Below are 20,518 nucleotides of genomic sequence, written 5' to 3' on the forward strand. Positions count from 1 at the left end.
CCTTCTCGCATCTGACTTCTTCTTCTTCTTCTTCTTCTTCTCCTTGCTGTTTTCTCTTTTTTATTTCACAATTCTTTAATCAGTCCTCTCATTCTTTTGGGACTGTTTTTCTTCTTGGTATCAGAGCAGGTCCCTTTTTTCTTCCTTTCTCCTTTTTCTTTTTTTTCCCATACACAGTGTGTATGGAGAGCTGAATCGAATGAGTGATTGAAGAAAGTATTCAGCCCAGTTGGTCGTGGTTTTTTGGAGAAAAGGAAGATGTCTAGTTCATTATTCTGATAGTCTTTGGAGTTTTTTGCCCAAAACCCTAATCAACTGGAGAGTTCTGATTGCAGGTCCCATAGGGAGCTTCTTCACCTTGGCGCTCAGTGACTAAAGGGGTCCCATTTCATTTTCTTGAAGATCAATCCATACCTAGTACAGTTCAGTGAAGCCTACAGGGAGCGGCTGCAGTTTTCCTATTTCTCATGGGTTCCGGGTGAGACACAGCTGGCGGCTAGGGTTTCGTAAAGGTTGATACTTGGTGTCTATTTTTTCTGTCTTCATTATTTCCCATTTGAAGTTGTTCGAAGTTGTTTTTGAGGAAAATGGATGTCTTTGGAATGGAGAACAAGTTGGGCTCAGAGTCCAGACAGGTTCCAGTAGCACCTGGAGATTCTTTATTGACTGTGACCACAGTCAAGCTTGATGGGACTAACTATCGAGCATGGTCACAATCAGTAAAGATAAATGTTTGTAGTAGAGGCAAGTGGGGATACATTTCTAGGAGCAAGAAAGCACCTCAGGAAGATGAACCATTGTATGAGAAATGGTTGCAAGAGAATTACACTGTTATTGGGTGGTTAGTGAATTCGATGCAACAACAAATTAGTCAGCACTATTTGTGGATGAATTCATCTATGGAAATTTGGGATAGTGTTGCTGAAACCTATTCACAAAAACTTAATGTGGCCAGGGCATATAAGCTAAGAAGTGATGTGAATAATCTAAGGCAGGGGGAGAGACCTTTAGCAGTATACTTCTCAATACTGAAATCCTTGTGGCAAGAAATAGATCTCATGGAAACAGTTGTCTGGGAAGTACAAATGATGCTGAGACATACAAAAAATTAGTTGAGAGGAATAGGGTTTTTGAATTCCTGACGGGGTTGAATCTAGAGTTCGATATTACTAGACAAAATATCCTAGCTAAGGATAATGTATCCTTGTCTCAAGCTTATGCCATGGTGAGCAGTAAAGAGAGAAAGAGGATGGTCCAGGTTCAAGGGACTATTCCGGGTGACCACTTTGCTAATATGGGGCTGAAACCTAAGGTGACTACAAGTGGTACAGGGAAGAAGGAGGTTATATGTGAGTACTGTAAGTAACCCTGACATACAAAAGATAAATGCTGGAGCTGCATCCAGATCTTATTCCACCTCATTTTCAAAAGAAGGTTGACAATGGGAAGACTGGAAGTGCCAATACAGCCACAATTTCAGACAATGACAGGTGTTCTACAGATGAGAGGGCTGCTAGTGAGGCTGTGATGAAGGCAGAATATGAGAAATATGGGAGGATGATTAGCCACCTTGAGAGTGTAGCCACTTCCTCCAACTCTTCATCCAATCCAACTACATCTGCATTTGCTCATTTAGGTATACGTGCTACCGCCAATCATACAACCATCTCAGGTAATCGTAGGATCCCTTGGATTATTGACTTTGGTGCTTCTGATCATATGACCAACATTTCCACTCTATTTAGCTCTTATGATTTGCTTTCTGGCCGTGATAAGATTACCCTAGCCGATGGCTCTCTTGCTTCTATCTCTGGCAAGGGAGTCATTAAGGCTACATATTCCCTTTCTCTTTCTTCTATCCTTCATGTCCCTAGACTGCATAATAATTTGATGTCCATGGGTAGCCTAACTAAATCCTTAAACTACATTGTAACCTTCTTCCCTTCTTATTGTGTTTTTCAGGACCTGAAGTCTCAGAAAGTGATTGGGAGTGGCCATGAGGCGAATGGAATATATCTGTTGAATACTCCTGGACAAAGCCAAGGGCAGCCTGAGAGAGTTGCTTTTGGGTCTACTTCTTCAGAGTCTTCTAGTCGTGTCATGTTATGTCATTTTCGTTTGGGTCATTTATCCTTTTCTGCTTTGAGTCATTTATTCCCATAATTGTTGAAGGGGATTAACTTGTCTAGTCTTTTTTGTGAGTCTTGTGAATTATCAAAACATTGTAGAAGCAATTATCCTTTGAGTAATAAAAGGCCCACCTTTCCTTTTCATATTGTACACTTTGATGTGTGGGGGCCATACCACTTACCTTCTATGGGTGGCTATTGATACTTTATTTTGTTCATTGATGATTTCTCCCAGTATACTTGGTTATTTTTTATGAGATCTCGTGATGAAGTTCCCAAGCTTGTAAGACATTTTCATGAATTTGTTCTTACCCAATTTGATACAAGGATCAAAATATTCAGATCCGATAATGCAAAAGAATATTTTGAAAAGAAAACCTCTTATCTTACTGGCTTTGGGGTCATCCACCAGAGCTCTTGTGTTCGTACTCCAGAACAAAATGGAGTAGCTGAAAGAAAGAACCATCATATAGTTGAAGTTGCAAGAAGCATCTTGTTTGCCTCACATGTTCCTACAAAGTTCTAGGGGATGTTGTTCTCACTACAACCTACCTAATCAACCGTATGTCATCCAGAGTTTTGGGCTTTAAGTCTCCTTTTAACCTTCTTTACCCAGATAAAGACCTTTTTTCTCTTCCTCTTCATATCTTTGGCTGCACTTGTTATGTACGCATTTCTAGTACCCAGAAACACAAATTTGAACCCAAGGCCCATAAGTGCATCTTCCTTGGTTATGCCTCCACACAAAAGGGTTATTGTTGCTTTGATCCTAGTATTGACACTCGATATATCTCAATGGATGTTACCTTTGCTAAGTCCACTCTTTTCTATGGTTCACCTCAGGAGGAGCATCGTTCCCAGGGGGAGTATTTGTCTCAGTTGTTTGCATTTCCTCTTCCTATTCTTATTGAGTCTCCTTCTATTCCTAATGAGTCAAGTTCCAATGTTCCTAATCCTCCTCCATTACCTCCTCGTCCTCTTTTTAATCCCAGGTTGTACCAACGACAAAGGACCAGGAGTGAGCAGATTGTTTCCTTTACATCACATGAGCCTCCTACACTTCCAGTTGTTGAAGAGACAATAGGTACTGATACCACCACATTGCAGCCTCCCTTCCCAGATCTTGATGTCCCTATTGCTATTAGAAAAGGTAAACGGAAGTATACTACACATTGCATTTCCAAACATCTTTCCTATGGCCTTCTTTCTCCTTCATATTATGCCTTCCTTTCTTCTGTTGCTTCTAACCCTATACCCAGGTCTGCATCAGAAGCTCTTACTACACCAGAATGGAGGGATGCTATGAGAACTAAGATAGAGGCTCTGCACAAGAATGACACATGGGAAGTGGTTGATTTGCTTGAAGGGAAGGAGCCAATGGGTTGTAAGTGGGTGTATACCATCAAATATCATGCTGATGGATATATTGAGAGGTACAAAGCTAGATTGGTTGCAAAAGGCTATACACAAACTTATGGGATTGACTATCTGGAAACTTTTGCTCCTATTGCAAAGATGACATCTGTACAGGTTCTGTTATCCTTGGTAGCTCATTCAGACTAGCCTCTTTATCAAATGGATGTGAAAAATGCATTCTTGAATGGAGAACTACATGAGGAAGTTTATATGTCCCTCCCACCAGGGATGTATGGTACAAATATGAAGGGAAAAGTGTGCAAGCTGAAGAAGTCTCTCTATGGGCTCAAACAATCACCTAGAGCCTAGTTTGAGAGGTTTAGGGCTGCTCTTGTACACTTTGGTTACACACACTCAGTCTGACCATACCCTCTTTGTGAAGAGGAGAGGTTCATTGGTAGTATACCTTATAGTCTATGTGGATGATATTGTAGTGACTGGCACTAATGTAACAAGGATTGATGAACTCAAATCCTTCCTTCATATAGAGTTTGCGATCAAAGACCTAGGAGAGTTGAGGTACTTCCTAGGTATTGAAGTGGCTCGATCTAAGGATGGAATCTTTATTTCTCAATGCAAGTATGTGCTAGACTTGCTCACTGAAATATGAAAATTGGGTGCAAGACTAATGGCTACTCCTATTGATATGAGTCACAAACTTTCTGCCACTAATGGAGAACTGTTGAAGGATAAGGGAGTGTTTCAAAGGTTACTAGGGAAACTACTATATTTGTGTATGACTCGCCCTGACATTGCATATGCTGTTAGCTGCATTAGCCAGTTCATGCATGCTCCCAGAGATTCATTCACATATGGCAGCAACAGAGAGGGTTCTACGTTACTTGAAGAGTACTTCGGGGAAAGGCATTCTTTTTTCCAAACATGGTCATCTACAGCTAGAAGCCTATACAGATGCTGACTGGGCAGGTAACATTGATGATAGGAGGTCAACTTCGGAATACTGTAGTATGGTGGCAGGTAATATTGCTTCTTGGAGAAGCAAGAAACAATATGTGGTTGCTAGATCTTCAGCTGAGGCAGAATATAGGGCTATGGCCCATGGAGTTTCTGAGTTACTTTGTCTCCGATCTTTGATGAAGGAACTAGGTGTTAAGTATGATAAACCACTAATGTTGTATTGTGATAATCAGGCCGCCATTAACATTGCCCACAATCCAGTGCAACATGATAGAACTAAACACATTGAAGTTGATAGGCACTTCATCAAGGAAAGAGTGACTTCTGGAGAAGTTTGTCTACCATTCTTCTGAATAACAGTTGGCTGACATTCTTACCAAGGGAATTTCAAAGGCCAAGCTTCAACATGACACAGGCAAGCTGGGCATGATTGACATCTATGCTCAGCTTGAGGGGGAGTGTAGAGAAGAGGGGCCGAATGGCCCATAACCCACAGCTTATGTTTATGTTTTCTGTTATGTTTAGTTTTATGTTTATGTTTTATTCTGTTAATGGGCCTTCACTTTATGGGCCTGTTAACATTAGTTTATGTTTATGTAATTAGCTGCCACCCAACTAAGGGCTAACTTGTAAATTACTTAAAGTTAGTGATTAAGTTAATGAAGTAGATTAGGGAAAGGAGAGAGCTGTACAAACAACTCATCTCTCTAAACCCTTCTCACATCCGACTTCTTCTTCTTCTCCTTGCTGTTTTCTCTTTTTTATTTCACAATTCTTTAATCAGTCCTCTCATTCTTTTGGGACTGTTTTTCTCCTGTCTTGTAGATCTGCTTCTCCCTAATGTTTTGTTCCATCAATGCATCACAAGCATACTACAAAGCTAGCAGTCTAAGCAGGAAAAGTCACATTTTAAGTACTAAGTTCTGAGATGGAATCACAAGTTGCTATACAAACAAGATGCAAGAAAACCAAGGACACTTGCTTTATGCATGTAAACAAACACTTTAGGCAAGTCATTGATGCATCACTTACTCCTCATCTTCAATAACATAGTCAAAGGATTCCATGGAAACGTTCTTTCTAGCCTGGAAAATCAAATAGATATAAGAATGTCAATTACCAATTGCACATGGTAGGTTATATAGTTACATTAGAAAAATATAAAAATAATAATAGAAAAGTAGTAAAGCCATATTCAAATCAAATCTAAGGGATGGGTATAGAAACATCAGAAATACAACCTCACATCACGAATACTGGGAAATATAAATACTCACAGGGGTACGTCCAAAAAGAGTTCGACGTTTGGAACCAAGCACTGTTTCATTCTGTTTATTTTGGGTTTTTGTAATGGAGGAGTGACTATGATCAATTGACTCATTGATAGCATTTAAGGCAGGGATATCCTCCAATGATTCACTATCAGCATGCACCACTGCACTAGTGTTACTTGAATTTTGCAAATTGTCACTACTTTGTACATTATCGTGCTTTGGCAATGAATCTTGAGGTCCATTTGATGTCTTCTGTTGAACTTCAAGATATTCACTGGATAAAGAAGGCTTAGAGTGTAACTCAGAACCTTCAGAAACCTGTATCCAAAATAGGAAATTTTGTAAATATGGCATGAGAAGAGGCAAAAGAAAAGCAGCAAATAGAATGAAATAGAAGAAAATCCAAAGATGGACCAAGCTCCAAATTTCAGTTGACAGTAAATGCGGGATAGCAGGTGTTCATTCAGCTTTGGATTCCTTTATTGCAACCAAACTTGATCAACAGAAAGATCAAGTTCTGTTCTAATGATCCCAAAATAATAAAATTCAATATTGGAAGTGACATTTTCATGAGGGTGAGCAGTTTTGGAAACTACGAAAATTGATTAAACTCTTGTTGTTTGAACTGATATTTTTAAGGTTACATGTCACCCCATTAGAAACAGGTTATGTTTAAAATTTCCTGAATATGAAGTATCTTGGGTGGAAGTATTTAGAAAGGCTGCAAACAGTTAACGTGAAAAGCAGCTATTAATTGTTTCATCAACAAAATTAGTAGCCCCATTTCCGCTTCTTCCTCTGTTTTACTTTGGTTGCACTCAAGAGCTAGTAAAAATCCTACTCAGTGCTCTAGAGTTCTGTGGTTTTATATCATATTTTGATTCAATATATAAATCAAAACAAGATTAGACACATTAATTAGCACCCCTTTGCAAATTGGATAGTCAGGAAAGAGATCAGTCATTTGAAACCAATCAATTGGAGGCTCATGAATAAAAAGAGAAAATTCGTCAATATTCATTATGTTAACTAAAAACCCTCCAGTATTAATGAGCACCAAATGAATGTTATGGGCAGTAAAAATATGTCAGAACAAACACGGCCAAAAGATTCCAATTATTGATGAGTTAATATCACCATCTTAATATGTCAAGGTGTCCATGTTAAGTATAGGAACGAGCCTTATCATCTCCATTGCTACTGTGTTCACTGCTGGTTTCACTTGATGCATGTTCAGGATCATCTTCCCTATTCCCATGTTGTGAATCATGGAACCCACCATCTTCAACTGTCCCATCGTCATCACTTTGCTCCTCATAATCACTGCCATCCTCCATATCAGAATATAATTCTGAAGAAATTGAACCATCTTCCAATTGGTCATCCTGCAAATGCTTTCATTTTTTCACATATTACAAATACACTGAAGGTAAAAACACAACATTGAAATTATAAAAAGATTAATCATTGGAATAATTTATCAAGAAATTAAAAAATTATAGGAACAGAACTTTTTTGTCTTAAAATATCAATTTCTAAACAACTTTATATTCTTTTGGGAAAGCTTCAGTAGCCATCTACTACACTAGATATTATCTTTGTGCTTTTCAAAATATTATAACAAAAATACACCAATTCCCAAGAGTCTGTAGTGATAGAATAAAAAAGTTTTCTAAGTGATGGCGAAAACAAATATCAGCAATTACAGATATTTGTCATTCTTCCTGATAATATCAGCAATTAGTTGATAAATTCTCTGTTTGTTGATAAATTCTAATTGCTGATATCAACTAATATCAACTAATTGCTGATATTAGTTGATAAATTCTAAGAATGGCTCCTAAGGTTTGTCATTCTTCCTGATAATGAAACGGCAACCACCTAAACAGAGAATTTATCAACTAATATCAGCAATTACTTTATGCAGTAACTTACCTCAAATATGTTGTCATACTCCTCTAGAAGAGTTATTACTATGGCTTGAGCATGGTTAGCTGCTGCAGCAGCCTGCATAAGTTGAACAGAACCATCACCACCTAAACTAAAATCACTTTCAAGCTCACAATCTCCTGCCAGAAGGGGACGAAGAAGCAAAGGTGCCATGCAAGCTGCCACAGCAGATAAGCTCATCCTATTCTCAGATTTGTGAGAAGCTACTCTTTGCATCATCGTCAGAATTCTGAACCCAAAAGGAAGAAAAAAATTAATGAATGGACAAATGCAACTAATTGTGTGATCAATGTAAGAGTTCAAGAAGAAGAAATAAAGATATACATAAAACAATACCAGAAGACTATATCACGTTGGACCTCCACAACTTATAGCACAGTAAGAGAGGATTTTTTATTTTGCTCATAATTAGTTATCTTGCAGAAAAACATAGTGATAGTTACAGTGGATATGAAGATAAATTAGTGCACATGGAAGAAAACACAAAATCTATAGTTTTTGCAGTTACAGATGAAATGAAACATAATATCAAAGATTACCTTCATATTTCTCTTCACCCTTTCTTGTTCTATGGATATAACATTTCCCTACATCTCTCCAACCCTGGTCCAATCATTTTACAGACCTTGGAAGGTTTTAAATTTTGATAATTAGAAGTGCTATAGGATTTGATACAGGAGCTGCAAGCAATGAAAAAAATCCAGAGAAGCAGAAAAAGTAGAAACTTCAAGGAAACTTGATTTATGAGGATAGCCATCAACTCTGGGGACTACAACTCCAGCTACCCTATCTGGGCACTTCAATGGCACCCTTCTGGCTGCACACCTCATACTTCTGTTCTCCCCTCAAAATCGCTTTCTCTGTCTTATCTCTTTCTTTACTCTTCTACTTTCTATCTTCTTCTATCTTTTCATAAACAAGTTCCATGAATGAGTGAATCTCCAACAGAATTGCAACGTTTAGAGAGAAAAAGAAAACTTCTTAAAATAGAACAGGGATATTTTAGAATTTATTTATGGGGCTGTAAACTCTTTGTTTCAAATCCAGTTATGGGTTAAATATTGTAATCATTACACTAAACTAGGTTCACTAATAGGATTTTTTTTAGTTAGTAAAGCCATAAGTCAAAGAGATCACATCATCATAAAGAAGAAAACTGTAAGGAGGTGACAAATAGCTGTTAGGTGTCAAGTCACTAAGGTTTCTTGTTTTTTGATCAACAACAAGATAAAAAAATATTATACATCATTTTAAACAAGATTGAGGGCATAAATAGGCTATCCCTCACAATGAGATATTAAGATTTAGAACTTCACGCAAAACAACTGATTCCTATTCACCCCTTTCTTAGCTAAACCATCAGCCAAGTTGTTAGATGATATTGGAACCCATTGAGCTTTCACCTGTACATTCCTTGTTAACCACTTAAACTTCTTCATCTCATCCCAAATGTCCATAATGCTTTTTCCTCCTTCCTTAGCAAGATAATTATCACCTTAAAATCTCCTCCAATTAGCCCCAAGGAAAATGCTTTTGCAATCCCTTCATCTCTTATCACCCCTCCCACCCCAAAAGAACCTGAGTTTCCGTTGCTACTTCCAGCAAAGTTAAGCTTGAGATACCACCCACTTCCTTAGGATGCCATCAAATGAGAAAGGATTGAAAACCTCAAAAGGTTTTATCCAAAACACTGCTCTTATCTTGATATATCCAATCACTGCTTCCCTAGATCTTTTTTGCTCTTTGAATATCCTTTCATCTCTTTCTTTCCAAACAGTCCAAACAATAGCAGCCCTTATGCATCTCCACATTATTACATTATTCTTCCCCTTCTCCTTTTGTGTCTCAAAGTTCCCTAAGAGAATAAGTCGACCAACAAGCCAGATGAGCCAACCTGCACCCAAGCAAAGAAACCATTCCCAAATACTAACAATAAATGAATGGGAGATTATTAACTTATAGTTAGATTCATCACAAGCAGTCATATAACATGTCATAGCCTTAGTAAGAAAATCTGCTAGCTGAAGCCCAAAGAGACATGAGGAAGGAAAATGCGGCCTACAAGGAGGAGATCTCTAATAAAGTGATAATCCACTTCAATATGCTTTGTTCGCTCAAGGAAAACAGGGTTGGATGCAATCTTGATAGCACTGAGATTGTCAAAAAAGAGAGGAATTGGAGACAACAAATCAAAATGAAGGTCATGGATGAGGGCCTATAGCCACAGAATCTCACTACAAACTAGGGACATGCTCTATACTTCAAAGCTCCTAGGGAAGTAATGAAAGAGCATACCTGGAATCAATATTAGACATTTATTAATGTAGTTTGATGATATCCTCTCTGATCTTGATGGCTGATCAGTATTAGAATAAAACATTTTGTAAAGAAATCGAGAAAGAAAAAGAAGGGAAAAGAACTGAAAATCACACAATGGGCACCTAGAATCACTTTAGGTTTTATGAAATGGCTAACCATAGCATGATGGCCAATCTCCTTGAGAATAGAAAATTTTCAATCTTGCCTCTCATATTTCACCTCAAAGAAACTAAAATAACTCTTAGTAATAACTTTGAAAATTTAAACAAAACTAAACTATGATTGGAAAAATCGCAAATCAAATTCCTAGGGTGGATCCTACAAAATCATAAAAATACTGAAATACCTCCCAACTCGACTCAACTCAAGAAAACCTTATCCAACTATTTAGGATGTCCACCATTCCACTCTAGTATCATGTCCACTATCAAATCAAACCATTTAACCATATCAACTTGTTGAGAATATTCAATATGATGTAAGGGGTTTTTTTTTTGAGTTTTTTCCTCTTTTGTATTTGGGCGCCCAAGTAAGGGAAAACTTGTACTTTTCAGCAAAAAAATAAAATCTTTCTCTCTGGTGTGAACAGTATCCTGAGACACACCTTCCTAATTCTCTTCTTCTCTTCTTCTCCCATCTCCTCCTCCCTTCTCTTCTTTCTTTCTTGTTTTGGCTATACCTTAAACAACTTGGTATCACAACCACATCTGGATTCAGGGTAGACTTCTTCTGGTTTTTGTTACCCTAGAGGCAACCTACTGATGTCAGACTGCAACTGGATGATGTCAGTAGTCCATACAAGTGGCAGCAACCATCCTTGAAACTGGTATGGTCCAAATCATTAGGGATTTTTTGGTATAGGTTTCACCTCCATGCAAAACTTCTGTGATTTGTTATGATTTTTCCAAAAGGAAATTCACAGAAAATTCAGATTTGAGTTTGAGGCTGTTTCAGTTCCTTTAATGGACTGCTTCTCCTACAAGCCAATTTCATTTGGCTCGTTTTATATTTCTAGGAAGGCGGGAAGTGGTCCCATCATTTGGCTCGTTTATATTTCTAGAATTTTTTTTGGGATTTTTCTTCTTCCTATATTTTGCCTGCCCTTTGTAAGATCTGAGGATCAACTTGCCAACTACTTTACTAAAGGAGTTCACAAGCCAAAATTCGATAGTAACCTAGGCAAGCTGGGCATGATAGATATCTATGCTCAGCTTGAGGGGGTGGTGCTGAGAATATGGAATATGATGTAAGGGCTTTTTTGGGTTTTTTTTCCTCTTTTTTATCAGGGTACCCAAGCAAGGGCAAACTTGTACTTTTCAGCAAAATATAAAAGCTTTGTCTCTGGTGTGAACAGTAACCTGAGACAGACCTTGTAATTCTCTTCTTCTCCTCCCTTCTCTTCTTCTTTCTTTCTTCTTTTGGCTTCACCTTAAACAACTCTCAGCTGATGTCCTTTTTTCTACCCCTAATTCTTCTAGACCCTTTAACTCAATATCTTTTTTTTTGTTGAAGAATAAAGATAAATTCATTAAAAGAAAAAGAGAATACAAGAGAAAGGTGATAAGAAATCACCTGAGAGAAAGCAATAGACACAAATACGAACTCACTACCTTTGACACCAAATTACAGCCAAACATAACAAAAAATACAAGAGAAAGGTTGCTGTTTCCATTCTTATATAATTTCAAGACCACAATGGATCTATGATAAGATCGTTTATTTACAACAGAATGGTATACAAAGTCAACAGATCTCAACCAATGCAATAGGATTTATGGCTACACAAACTGTTGAGGGTAGTTCTAGATCTGGTCCAAGACGAACTATTATAGGGGATTTATTGAAACCATTGAATGTGTCAGAATTGAGAAATTCTATGGCTCAAATCTTTAGTATTCTCTTATTTATCACCTGTGTCCCTCGATGGGTAGAAATAGAAAAAATGAGTAAGATTTTAAACGGTTTGTTTATGTACAAAGTAACAAACATTATGATTGGATTAATGCCAAAAAATGAAATGACCCCTCCCCCGAATTCCTTCGGGTTGTGAGACACATTAAAATTCAATACAAACTAAGTCTTGAAAATGAAAAAAATAAAGAAAACCAAAAAATGGGAGGGAGGGGTCAAACTTCTTGAATGAAAAAACAAAAGGCACACTTCCGGACACCTTCACACAGCTCCTTGAATCGCAGAACCCCGACATCATCTCCCTACTACTTGCCCTCGAACACTCCATCCTGCCTATCAACATCCTCATTCTACTTCTTTCATCCCTTCCCAATTACTACTTTCCCCAAACTCTCTTCCTTCCTCTTTCTCTCTAACTCCTCAAAAGCCTTCTTAAATTCCTCACCTCCCCAAAAAAATAAGCCAAGGCTTTTGCCAATCTCAACTTCTTTCTCCACTAACTTCTGAAGAGGCAAAGATCTGTTCTTTTTCGCCATTGAATTCTCGTCAACTTCAGATCCTTCAAAACTCTCTTTCTCATCTTTATGCACCTTACCTAGATGGGGATCCAATGATTGAGCTTGTATCATTGCTCCACAAAGACCAGAGTCTGATGGAGAAATGCCTCTCGATCCTTTTCTTTTGTAAACCCTTTCAAAACTTTTTGTAGGTCCTGCCCCCGCTCGACCAACAAGCTTCAACTAGGAAAAAATTTTTGTTACATGAACAACATGAGTTCTAGAAACCCGTGCTTACTTGCTAGTTAACCCATTATCTAACTCCACATTCTTCTCATCAACCTTGCTCTTCTGACCCAAATCGACACCCAATCTTCCAACCTTGCTCATCAACCTTAACTAAATATGCACATGATTAACCCATTTAGTATATTTTTCCTATTTATATTATAAAATACATTAAAAACAATAAATTTCTGTAATTCTATCCCATATTTTTAAAATCTAAACTATTAACATACTTATACATTTTTATGAAAATTTGGGCATATTTTCATATTCTTTGAGTAAATCTGTGTCTAATACAGATTGGTGTAGTATTCACCTATTATAATTCAGCCTGCCCTTGAATTCTGTTAGAGTGATAACAGCAGAAATAAAAGAAAGAGGGAAGGAGAGAGAAGAAGAAGAGAAGAGAATAGAAGGAGAGAAAGTTCTGGTTCGAACAAGAGAGAAAGTCGGTCTCTCCCATTCAGCCAGATTTGTTTTTATATTTCTATTAATCTGGAAATGACACCTTTGCCCCTACTTAAGTGAGGGGCATAAGATCTAACATAACTTTACACATCAGCAACTCAAACATAAGTATAAAGACAAAAATACCCCTACATAGTCGACATTAACACTCCCCCTCAAGCTAGTGAGTATATATCATATAATCCCAGCTTGTTACATATGTAGTCCACTCTTCCCTGACTCAACCCTTTGGTAAACTAGTCTGCCCACTGGTTTCCTATGTTAACATATGCAGTGTCTATCACTCCACTCAGCACCTTCTCTCTCACAAAGTGACACTTGACCTCTATGTGCTTGGTTCTCTCATGAAACACCGGATTAGAGGAAATATGGATTGTAGCCTGATTGTCACAGTAGAGCTTCATTGGAGTGTCAACAGTGTATCCCATCTCCAGTAGAAGGTTCCTTAAGCCACACTAATTCACAAGTAGTATGTGCCATAGCTCTATATTCTGCCTTTGCACTGCTTCTTGCCATAACTGTCTGCTTCTTACTTTTCCATGTCACCAGATTACCCCCAAGAAAAGTACAATAGCCTGTAGTAGATCTCCTATCAGATATAGAACCAACCCAATCAACATCAGTATATCCTTCTATTTCAAGTTTTCCACCACTTCTATATATCAAACCACGACCAGGAGCCCCCTTTAAATACCTCACAATGCTTAGAACTGCATCCCAATGTGGAACCCAAGGTTTCTGCATGAACTAATTTACCACACTAACCGCAAATGAAATGTCTGGCTGAGTAATGGTTAGGTAGTTTAGTTTACCCACAAGTCGTCGGTACCTGCCAGGGTTTTCAAACTCTTCACCCATATCACTGCTCAGCTTAGTGTTTGTTTCCATAGGTGCTTCAGCTGTTTAGCACCTAACAAACATGTTTCTTCCAGCAAATCAAGGACATATTTCCTTTGACACAAGTTAATACCATACTTAGACCTTGCTACTTCTATCCCCAAGAAATATTTTAGTTTACCAAGGTCCAGTAATAACAATATCATCTACATACACCACCAATAGGATCTTTCCAGCCTGGGATTCATAACTGAAGACGGAATGGTCAACTTGGCACTATTTCATACCAAACTTCTTTACCACCTCATTGAACCTACCAAACCATGATCGAGGAGACTGTTTAAGTCCATAAATGGCCTTCTTTAGTCGGCACACCTTACCATCCTCCCCTTGAGCAACAAATCCCGGTGGTTGCTCCATATAGACCTCCTCAAGCAAATCACCATGTAAGAAAGCATTCTCGATATCAAGTTGATAGAGGGGCCAATCATACATAGCAGCAAGAGAAATTACAACACGAAATGAACCAATCTTAGCAACCGGGGAGAAGGTCTCTGTGTAGTTAATACCATAGGTTTGGGAGTACCCTTTGGCAACCATTCCAGCTTTTAGCTGCTCTACACTACCATCAGGTAAGTACTTAACAGTATAAACCCACTTACAACCGACAGCCTACTTACCAAGAGGAAGAGTGGTGAGGGCCCATGTATGATTATGAGTTAGAGCTGAGAGTTCTTCTTCCATTGCACGGTGCCAACCTAGAGAGGCAAGGGCTTCCTGGACATCCTTAGGGACAACAACAGAGGATAACAAGGAGATAAATTGGTGATGAGAAGCAAAAAGGTGAGTGAGAGAAACATAATTAGAAATAGGATGAAAGGTACAACCGTGTTCACCTTTTCCGCAAGGAAATGGGAAGATCAAGTTCAGATACTGGGATTGGGGCTGGTGTGGGGACAACTACCGGATCTATCGACGATGATGGAATTGGAGGAGGAGCTGGTACATGTTGGTGATGTGTATACACTTGACAAATAGATGGCCGTTCAACAGGTGGTGGCATCGGAGGCAAGGACTTGGTCACAGCTGGAACAAGAGGAACAGAATCCACAACTGGAAGAGGAAGAGGAAGAGGAAGAGGAGGAGGTGATGAGGAGAAAGAAACATTACTTGACCCCAAGAAAAACGGAGTAGACTCAAAGAAAGTAACACTAGCACACACAAAGAAACGTCGAGAGCTAGGATGATAACACTTATACCCTTTCTGAGTCCGGGAATAGCCAAGGAAGATGCACTTAATGGATCGTGTGTCTAACTTGTCCCTTCCTAGCCCCAGATTATAAATGAAGCAAACACACCCAAAAACCCGAGAAGAAAGAGGAAATAGAGACAAGGTAGGAAACAAAGTGGTGAATGAAGAATGACCATCAAGGATAGACGTGGGCATCCGGTTAATCAGGAAGCAAGAACTAAGCACCGCATCACTCCAAAAAGGTTTGGGGACATTCATGTGGTGCATGAGGGATCAAGCAGTTTCCAAAAGACGACGATTCTTTCTCTCAACCACCCCATTTTGCTGTGGGGTGTAGGTACATGAAGTCTGATGGATAATGCCATGTTGGTCCAAATATTCTTGAAATGATGTAGAGAAATATTCACGGCCATTATCGGAATGAAAAATTTTAAGGTGGACACCAAATTAGTTGCAAATTTCAGCATAAAATTTTTGGAAAATGGCAAACAATTCACTCATTTCTTTCATTTAATAAAGCCACGTCATCCTTGAATAATCATCAACAAAAATGACAAAGTATTTATATCCATTGTATGACATTACTTTATAAGGACCCCAAACATCTGAATGAACCAAAGAAAAAGGACTCGACATACGTTTATCAACCCTAGGACTAAAGGGAACACGATGATGTTTCCCCAACTGACACGACTAACAATCCAAAACAGAAAGATGACTCAACAAAGGAACCAGAGACTTCAAAACTTTCAGCGAAGGATGACCAAATCAATAGTGCCACTGGAGAGGAAAAAGAGATGATTGGATAGCTATCGTACTTCCACCACCATCAAGATAATACAATCCACCAGCTTCATGCCCTCCACCAATCTTCATCCCCATCTTGAGATCTTGAAAAACACACGAAGAAGGGGAAAAAGTAATAGAGCAATTAAGAGACTTGGTCAACTTACTAACTGACATAAGGTTAAACGGAAATTAAGGGGCATACAAAACTGAGGATAAGGGTAAAGGGTCCATGTTAACATTACCAACACCACAAATGGAGGATGTGGAACCATTAGCAAGGGTAACAGATTGTGGTGTTGGGCAATGAGAGAGAGAAGAAAACACACCTGGAGTTCCAGCCATGTGATCGGAGGTTCCAAAGTAAATAATCCAGGGATTGGGTGTGGATGCCAGACAAGCCATACCTGAGTGTGCAAGAGTGGCCATTGCTGAATTCAGCACACTGCACACTAAACCACACTGCAACTGAACCACACTGTTTTCAGCACTTATTATTGCTGAAAACTGCACTCTCTACACCACAACCATACCACACGACTACCTGAAAACTCACCACATTGTTTGAGGATCACTCCCCCTTTGAATCACACTGAAATTTGCATAAACCCTAACACACTACAACCTGAATTCTCACCATACAATCTGAAACAAACTTATCATTTGATTCACAACAAAAAGCTGCATAGAAACCTTTTACCTAATCACCAGAGAATCAGACCACACTAGGCACCCACTGCATCACACGAATCAGCCCTCTTCTCTTCACCGATTAAGGGAGGGCTTCTTACAAACCACAACAACCAACCATGAACTACACAACTGGAGGCATATAAACCTCCAAGGGAAGAGGGCGATCACTCCTTTTCAGCCCTTTCCCTTATCTCCAACTGATGGCAAAGAAAACAAGAGAAAACCCTAGACTGGGTGCGCAAAGAACAGAATTCTAGGCAGTTTCGATTTGCTCAGTTTGGCTCTGATACCATATTAGAGGCCTGACCTTGAATTCTGTTAGACTGATAACAGCAGAAATAAAAGAAAGAGGGAAGGAGAGAGAAGAAAAAGAAGAGAAGAGAATAGAAGGAGAGAAAGTTCTGGTTCGAACAAGAGAGAAAAGTCAGCCTCTCCCATTCGGCCAGATTTGTTTTTATATTTCTATTAATCTGGAAATGACACCTTTGCCCCTACTTAAGTGAGTGGCATAACACCCCAAAATTTTTTCCCTGCCTTTGTGCATCCTGCTCTAGTCCTAATTGGAAACATCTTCCACAATCTTATATATGAACTTAAATAAAATAAAATAATACCTTTCATTCATTATGTCACATATACGCATCAACAACCAGTTTGTGTTCCTCTTATTATATGAGTTGATGGTCAATTATTTGAGTAATCATGGTTCTATTTTCATTCTCAGAAATATCACTGAGTGCATCTAATGATTTCCTAATTTTTCCATAACTTTAATAAATTTTATCCTTTAAATATGAACTTTTCAATATGTCCAAAATTTTCCTATTTTTAGCAGTGTTTTAAAAACAGACCCAGAAACAAAATTGCTTTTCCATCCAGATGGCAGCTCAGCAGCTTGACATCTAAAGAAAATAGGTCAACTTGTTATATCATAAATTAAATAATAAAATATAAAATTAGATAAAATTACAGGAAACATAGAAATTTTGAAGAAAAATTGTGCATATCTAATATTATATATTTATCATATTAAACAAAAATAAGTGTGATAAATGAAAATTACTATTATTAATAGTTACAGTATCTAGGTTTTATTGAGAAAGAAAACAAGAAGAAGAAAAAGAGAAGAGAAGAAGAGAGAAAGGTTCGAATGGAATTTTATACTATTGAGAGAAATTACAAGAAAGCCCTCATATAGGTACCCAAACACAAAAGAACAAAAAGACAAGAATACCCTTGCTTCCAAATAATCTCAACATTAATGATGAAAATGGTGATAAAACATATAACAGAAAAAGAGAATCAATGTCTAACACATGACCCACTAATCGAGTCAAACAATTCAACAGTTCAATTGGTCAGGTCACTGAGTTGTTGTCTGAGTCAACTGTTTTTTGCAAGTAAGCAGTTTGGAGGTTAAACGGCCCTAGAAATATGGCTGGGTAATGGGCTGACTGGTTTGACCAGTCAGTTCAACAGAAGGTTGAAAACCTTGCTTTAGCATTAATGATAATACCACCATGATCTATGGAAAGACCAAAGGAAACTATGGTTCAACAGAAACAAGTTAAAACTAGATGCTTATCTAATTGTCTTCAAATATGAGGGGACTAAATCAAATTTCATTTACATAATTAGAAACTCTAAGAAATGTGAATATTAGACAACAAAACTAGCACATCAAGTACCTTTGTAGTAAGCGGCGATTTGGCTCCGGGAATGTATTACATATTGCTTCACGCATAGCATCGACTTTAGCTCCAGGTTCGGTTCCTAATCAGTATTGCAATTTATCCAACAATAAGAAATCAGAAACCACAAGAGTATAGAATCCTTTTTATTAATAGTTAGTTTTTTTTCAAATAACAACAGAAAATTTTATTAACTTCAAACTGAACGGTCTACCATCTCTACTCACCCAAGGAAAGAGCAATCAAAGCAATGATTGACTTGATAGCTGTTAGAGTTGCATATTAGAGAAATTCTAGGTAGAACCTACCCATTTACTCGCCCCTATAATTTATGAACATCTATGGGAAGTTTCTAAATATTAGAGCAATCAAATATATTGTAGTTTGGCATAGACGGACAAAATGGTTGAAATAGGAAAATTTTGCAGAAAGGAATGAACAAGAGATGTAATTTTAGAATTTGCAAATAGCTTATGATATGACAATAGTAAACACATTTTTCAAAAAGAACGATGAAAACTTAATAATTTTAAAAGTGGACCAAATGTAAGTCAAATAGATTTTTTTCCTTACTAGGAAAACAAAACGAATGATCTGTAAGGATTGCAAAGTTATTCTAGGGGAAATCTTAACCACATAAAATAGAATGGATGGTGAAACTGGATTGATGTAGCCAACCCCATATAGTTGGAATAACTTAGATGATGATGATGATGATGATGATGTAAAATACAGAAAAATTTACATAGAACAGTTGTCCTTTAAGTATGTTGAATGAAAGGCCTCTTTTTTTTCATGTTGAATGAAAGATCTCTAGTGAAAATTTTGTGAACTATTGACGGTTATAATGGCTGCTTGCAGAATTAGATAGAAGATATTTTGATAAAGAAGAAAGAAAAACTGGAATAATTCAATAGAGAACCTAGAATACTGCAAGGGGGAATGCCTTACAACTCTTAGCATAAGCTATAATAACTCAAACAGACTCAATTAATTCAAGTTCATCCTCATCCATCCAATAATGAAATACTAGAGAGGTTGAAAGACTGATGGAAAAATAACCAATATATGCTAATGATGAATAATAAAATTAGATATTGCCAAAATAAATACTTACGACATGCATCTAATAATGCATTGCAACATGATGCTGGAACTGGATATGATGGTATCTCCCGAAGGATATACTGGAATAGTATAAAAAGTAGAAAATATATTAGGAAATGCATATTTCTGAGGATTGTCATAAGAAAAAGTTTGAAATTCTGTCATTTATTGATTTTAAGAACAGAGTACCTTGATACAATCACCAATGACATGTGCATCCTCGTCAGGAGAAAACTCAGTTTTCCCTGGAAACATTCAAGATGTCTAAGAACAATGCAGTATTTATATAATAACTGTGAACAAAGGATGAATGATGAGAAATGGAAAAAAATAAAATTTTGCTTCCAATTAATGGATTAGAACAAAACCTTCTCAAAGACAAATCATAACAAATAAAGCATAAAAGCTACTCCAGTTCATATTTATTTTCCCAAAGAAATAAAAAACGAGAAGAACCCTGATGAGTTCAAACTGACAGACCCTGCTCATATTCCTGAATTCGGCGTTCAACATCATCAACATCAGCAGCTTGTCGTAAGATACCTTCTACTTTAACACCTGTTCAAGGAGTCTAGAGAAGCTCAGATTCAATAAACTGACACAATAATATCTTTACAATTTGTTACTTATTTATAGAACATTTATGCTATTTGTATTTTTTTCTTCCATTGTCTACAAAGAACAGAAAACCAAGTATAGATGATAATTTTGAACATTTTTTAATATGTAATATCTAAAGTCAAATTCTCTAGAAACTATGTTTAGTGAAGTCAGAATAACTTGAAAAAAATACCTCTAGTTTCCAATAAACACAATTATAAACTTCAAAGGATTACCAAAGACAGGATTCCATGAATTGTTGCTGGATATTTACACTCAACTTGAGTGTTGCAAGACATAGTTCTATAGGGTTTGTCCTATCATTGTATTAGTCTTCTTATTTTATTATTGGGCTTTGCAGGTCTGGGCTTACATACTTTAA

The 20,518-nt window shown here is 37.5% G+C and overlaps 1 protein-coding gene across 9 annotated transcripts in view; it reads right to left on the reverse strand.

Moving 5' to 3' along the window:
- Window positions 1-20,518, reverse strand: part of LOC104608599 (rho GTPase-activating protein REN1-like) — a 98,447-nt gene that overhangs the window by 20,629 nt on the left and 57,300 nt on the right. For all 9 annotated transcript variants that reach the window (XM_088890885.1, XM_010274631.3, XM_019199655.2 and 6 more), the window contains exons 10-17: window positions 20,017-20,094; window positions 19,726-19,781; window positions 19,547-19,616; window positions 18,427-18,511; window positions 7,673-7,916; window positions 6,919-7,122; window positions 5,741-6,055; window positions 5,496-5,548 (exon numbers count right to left, since the gene is read on the reverse strand). In XM_088890885.1, coding sequence (XP_088747011.1) covers window positions 5,496-5,548; window positions 5,741-6,055; window positions 6,919-7,122; window positions 7,673-7,916; window positions 18,427-18,511; window positions 19,547-19,616; window positions 19,726-19,781; window positions 20,017-20,094 — 1,105 coding nt within the window. The remainder of the gene's footprint in view (window positions 1-5,495; window positions 5,549-5,740; window positions 6,056-6,918; window positions 7,123-7,672; window positions 7,917-18,426; window positions 18,512-19,546; window positions 19,617-19,725; window positions 19,782-20,016; window positions 20,095-20,518) is intronic.

The sequence above is a fragment of the Nelumbo nucifera genome, chromosome 1 (assembly GCF_055504915.1).
Source record: "Nelumbo nucifera cultivar China Antique chromosome 1, China Antique-T2T, whole genome shotgun sequence".
NCBI classification, from domain to species: Eukaryota; Viridiplantae; Streptophyta; class Magnoliopsida; order Proteales; family Nelumbonaceae; genus Nelumbo; species Nelumbo nucifera.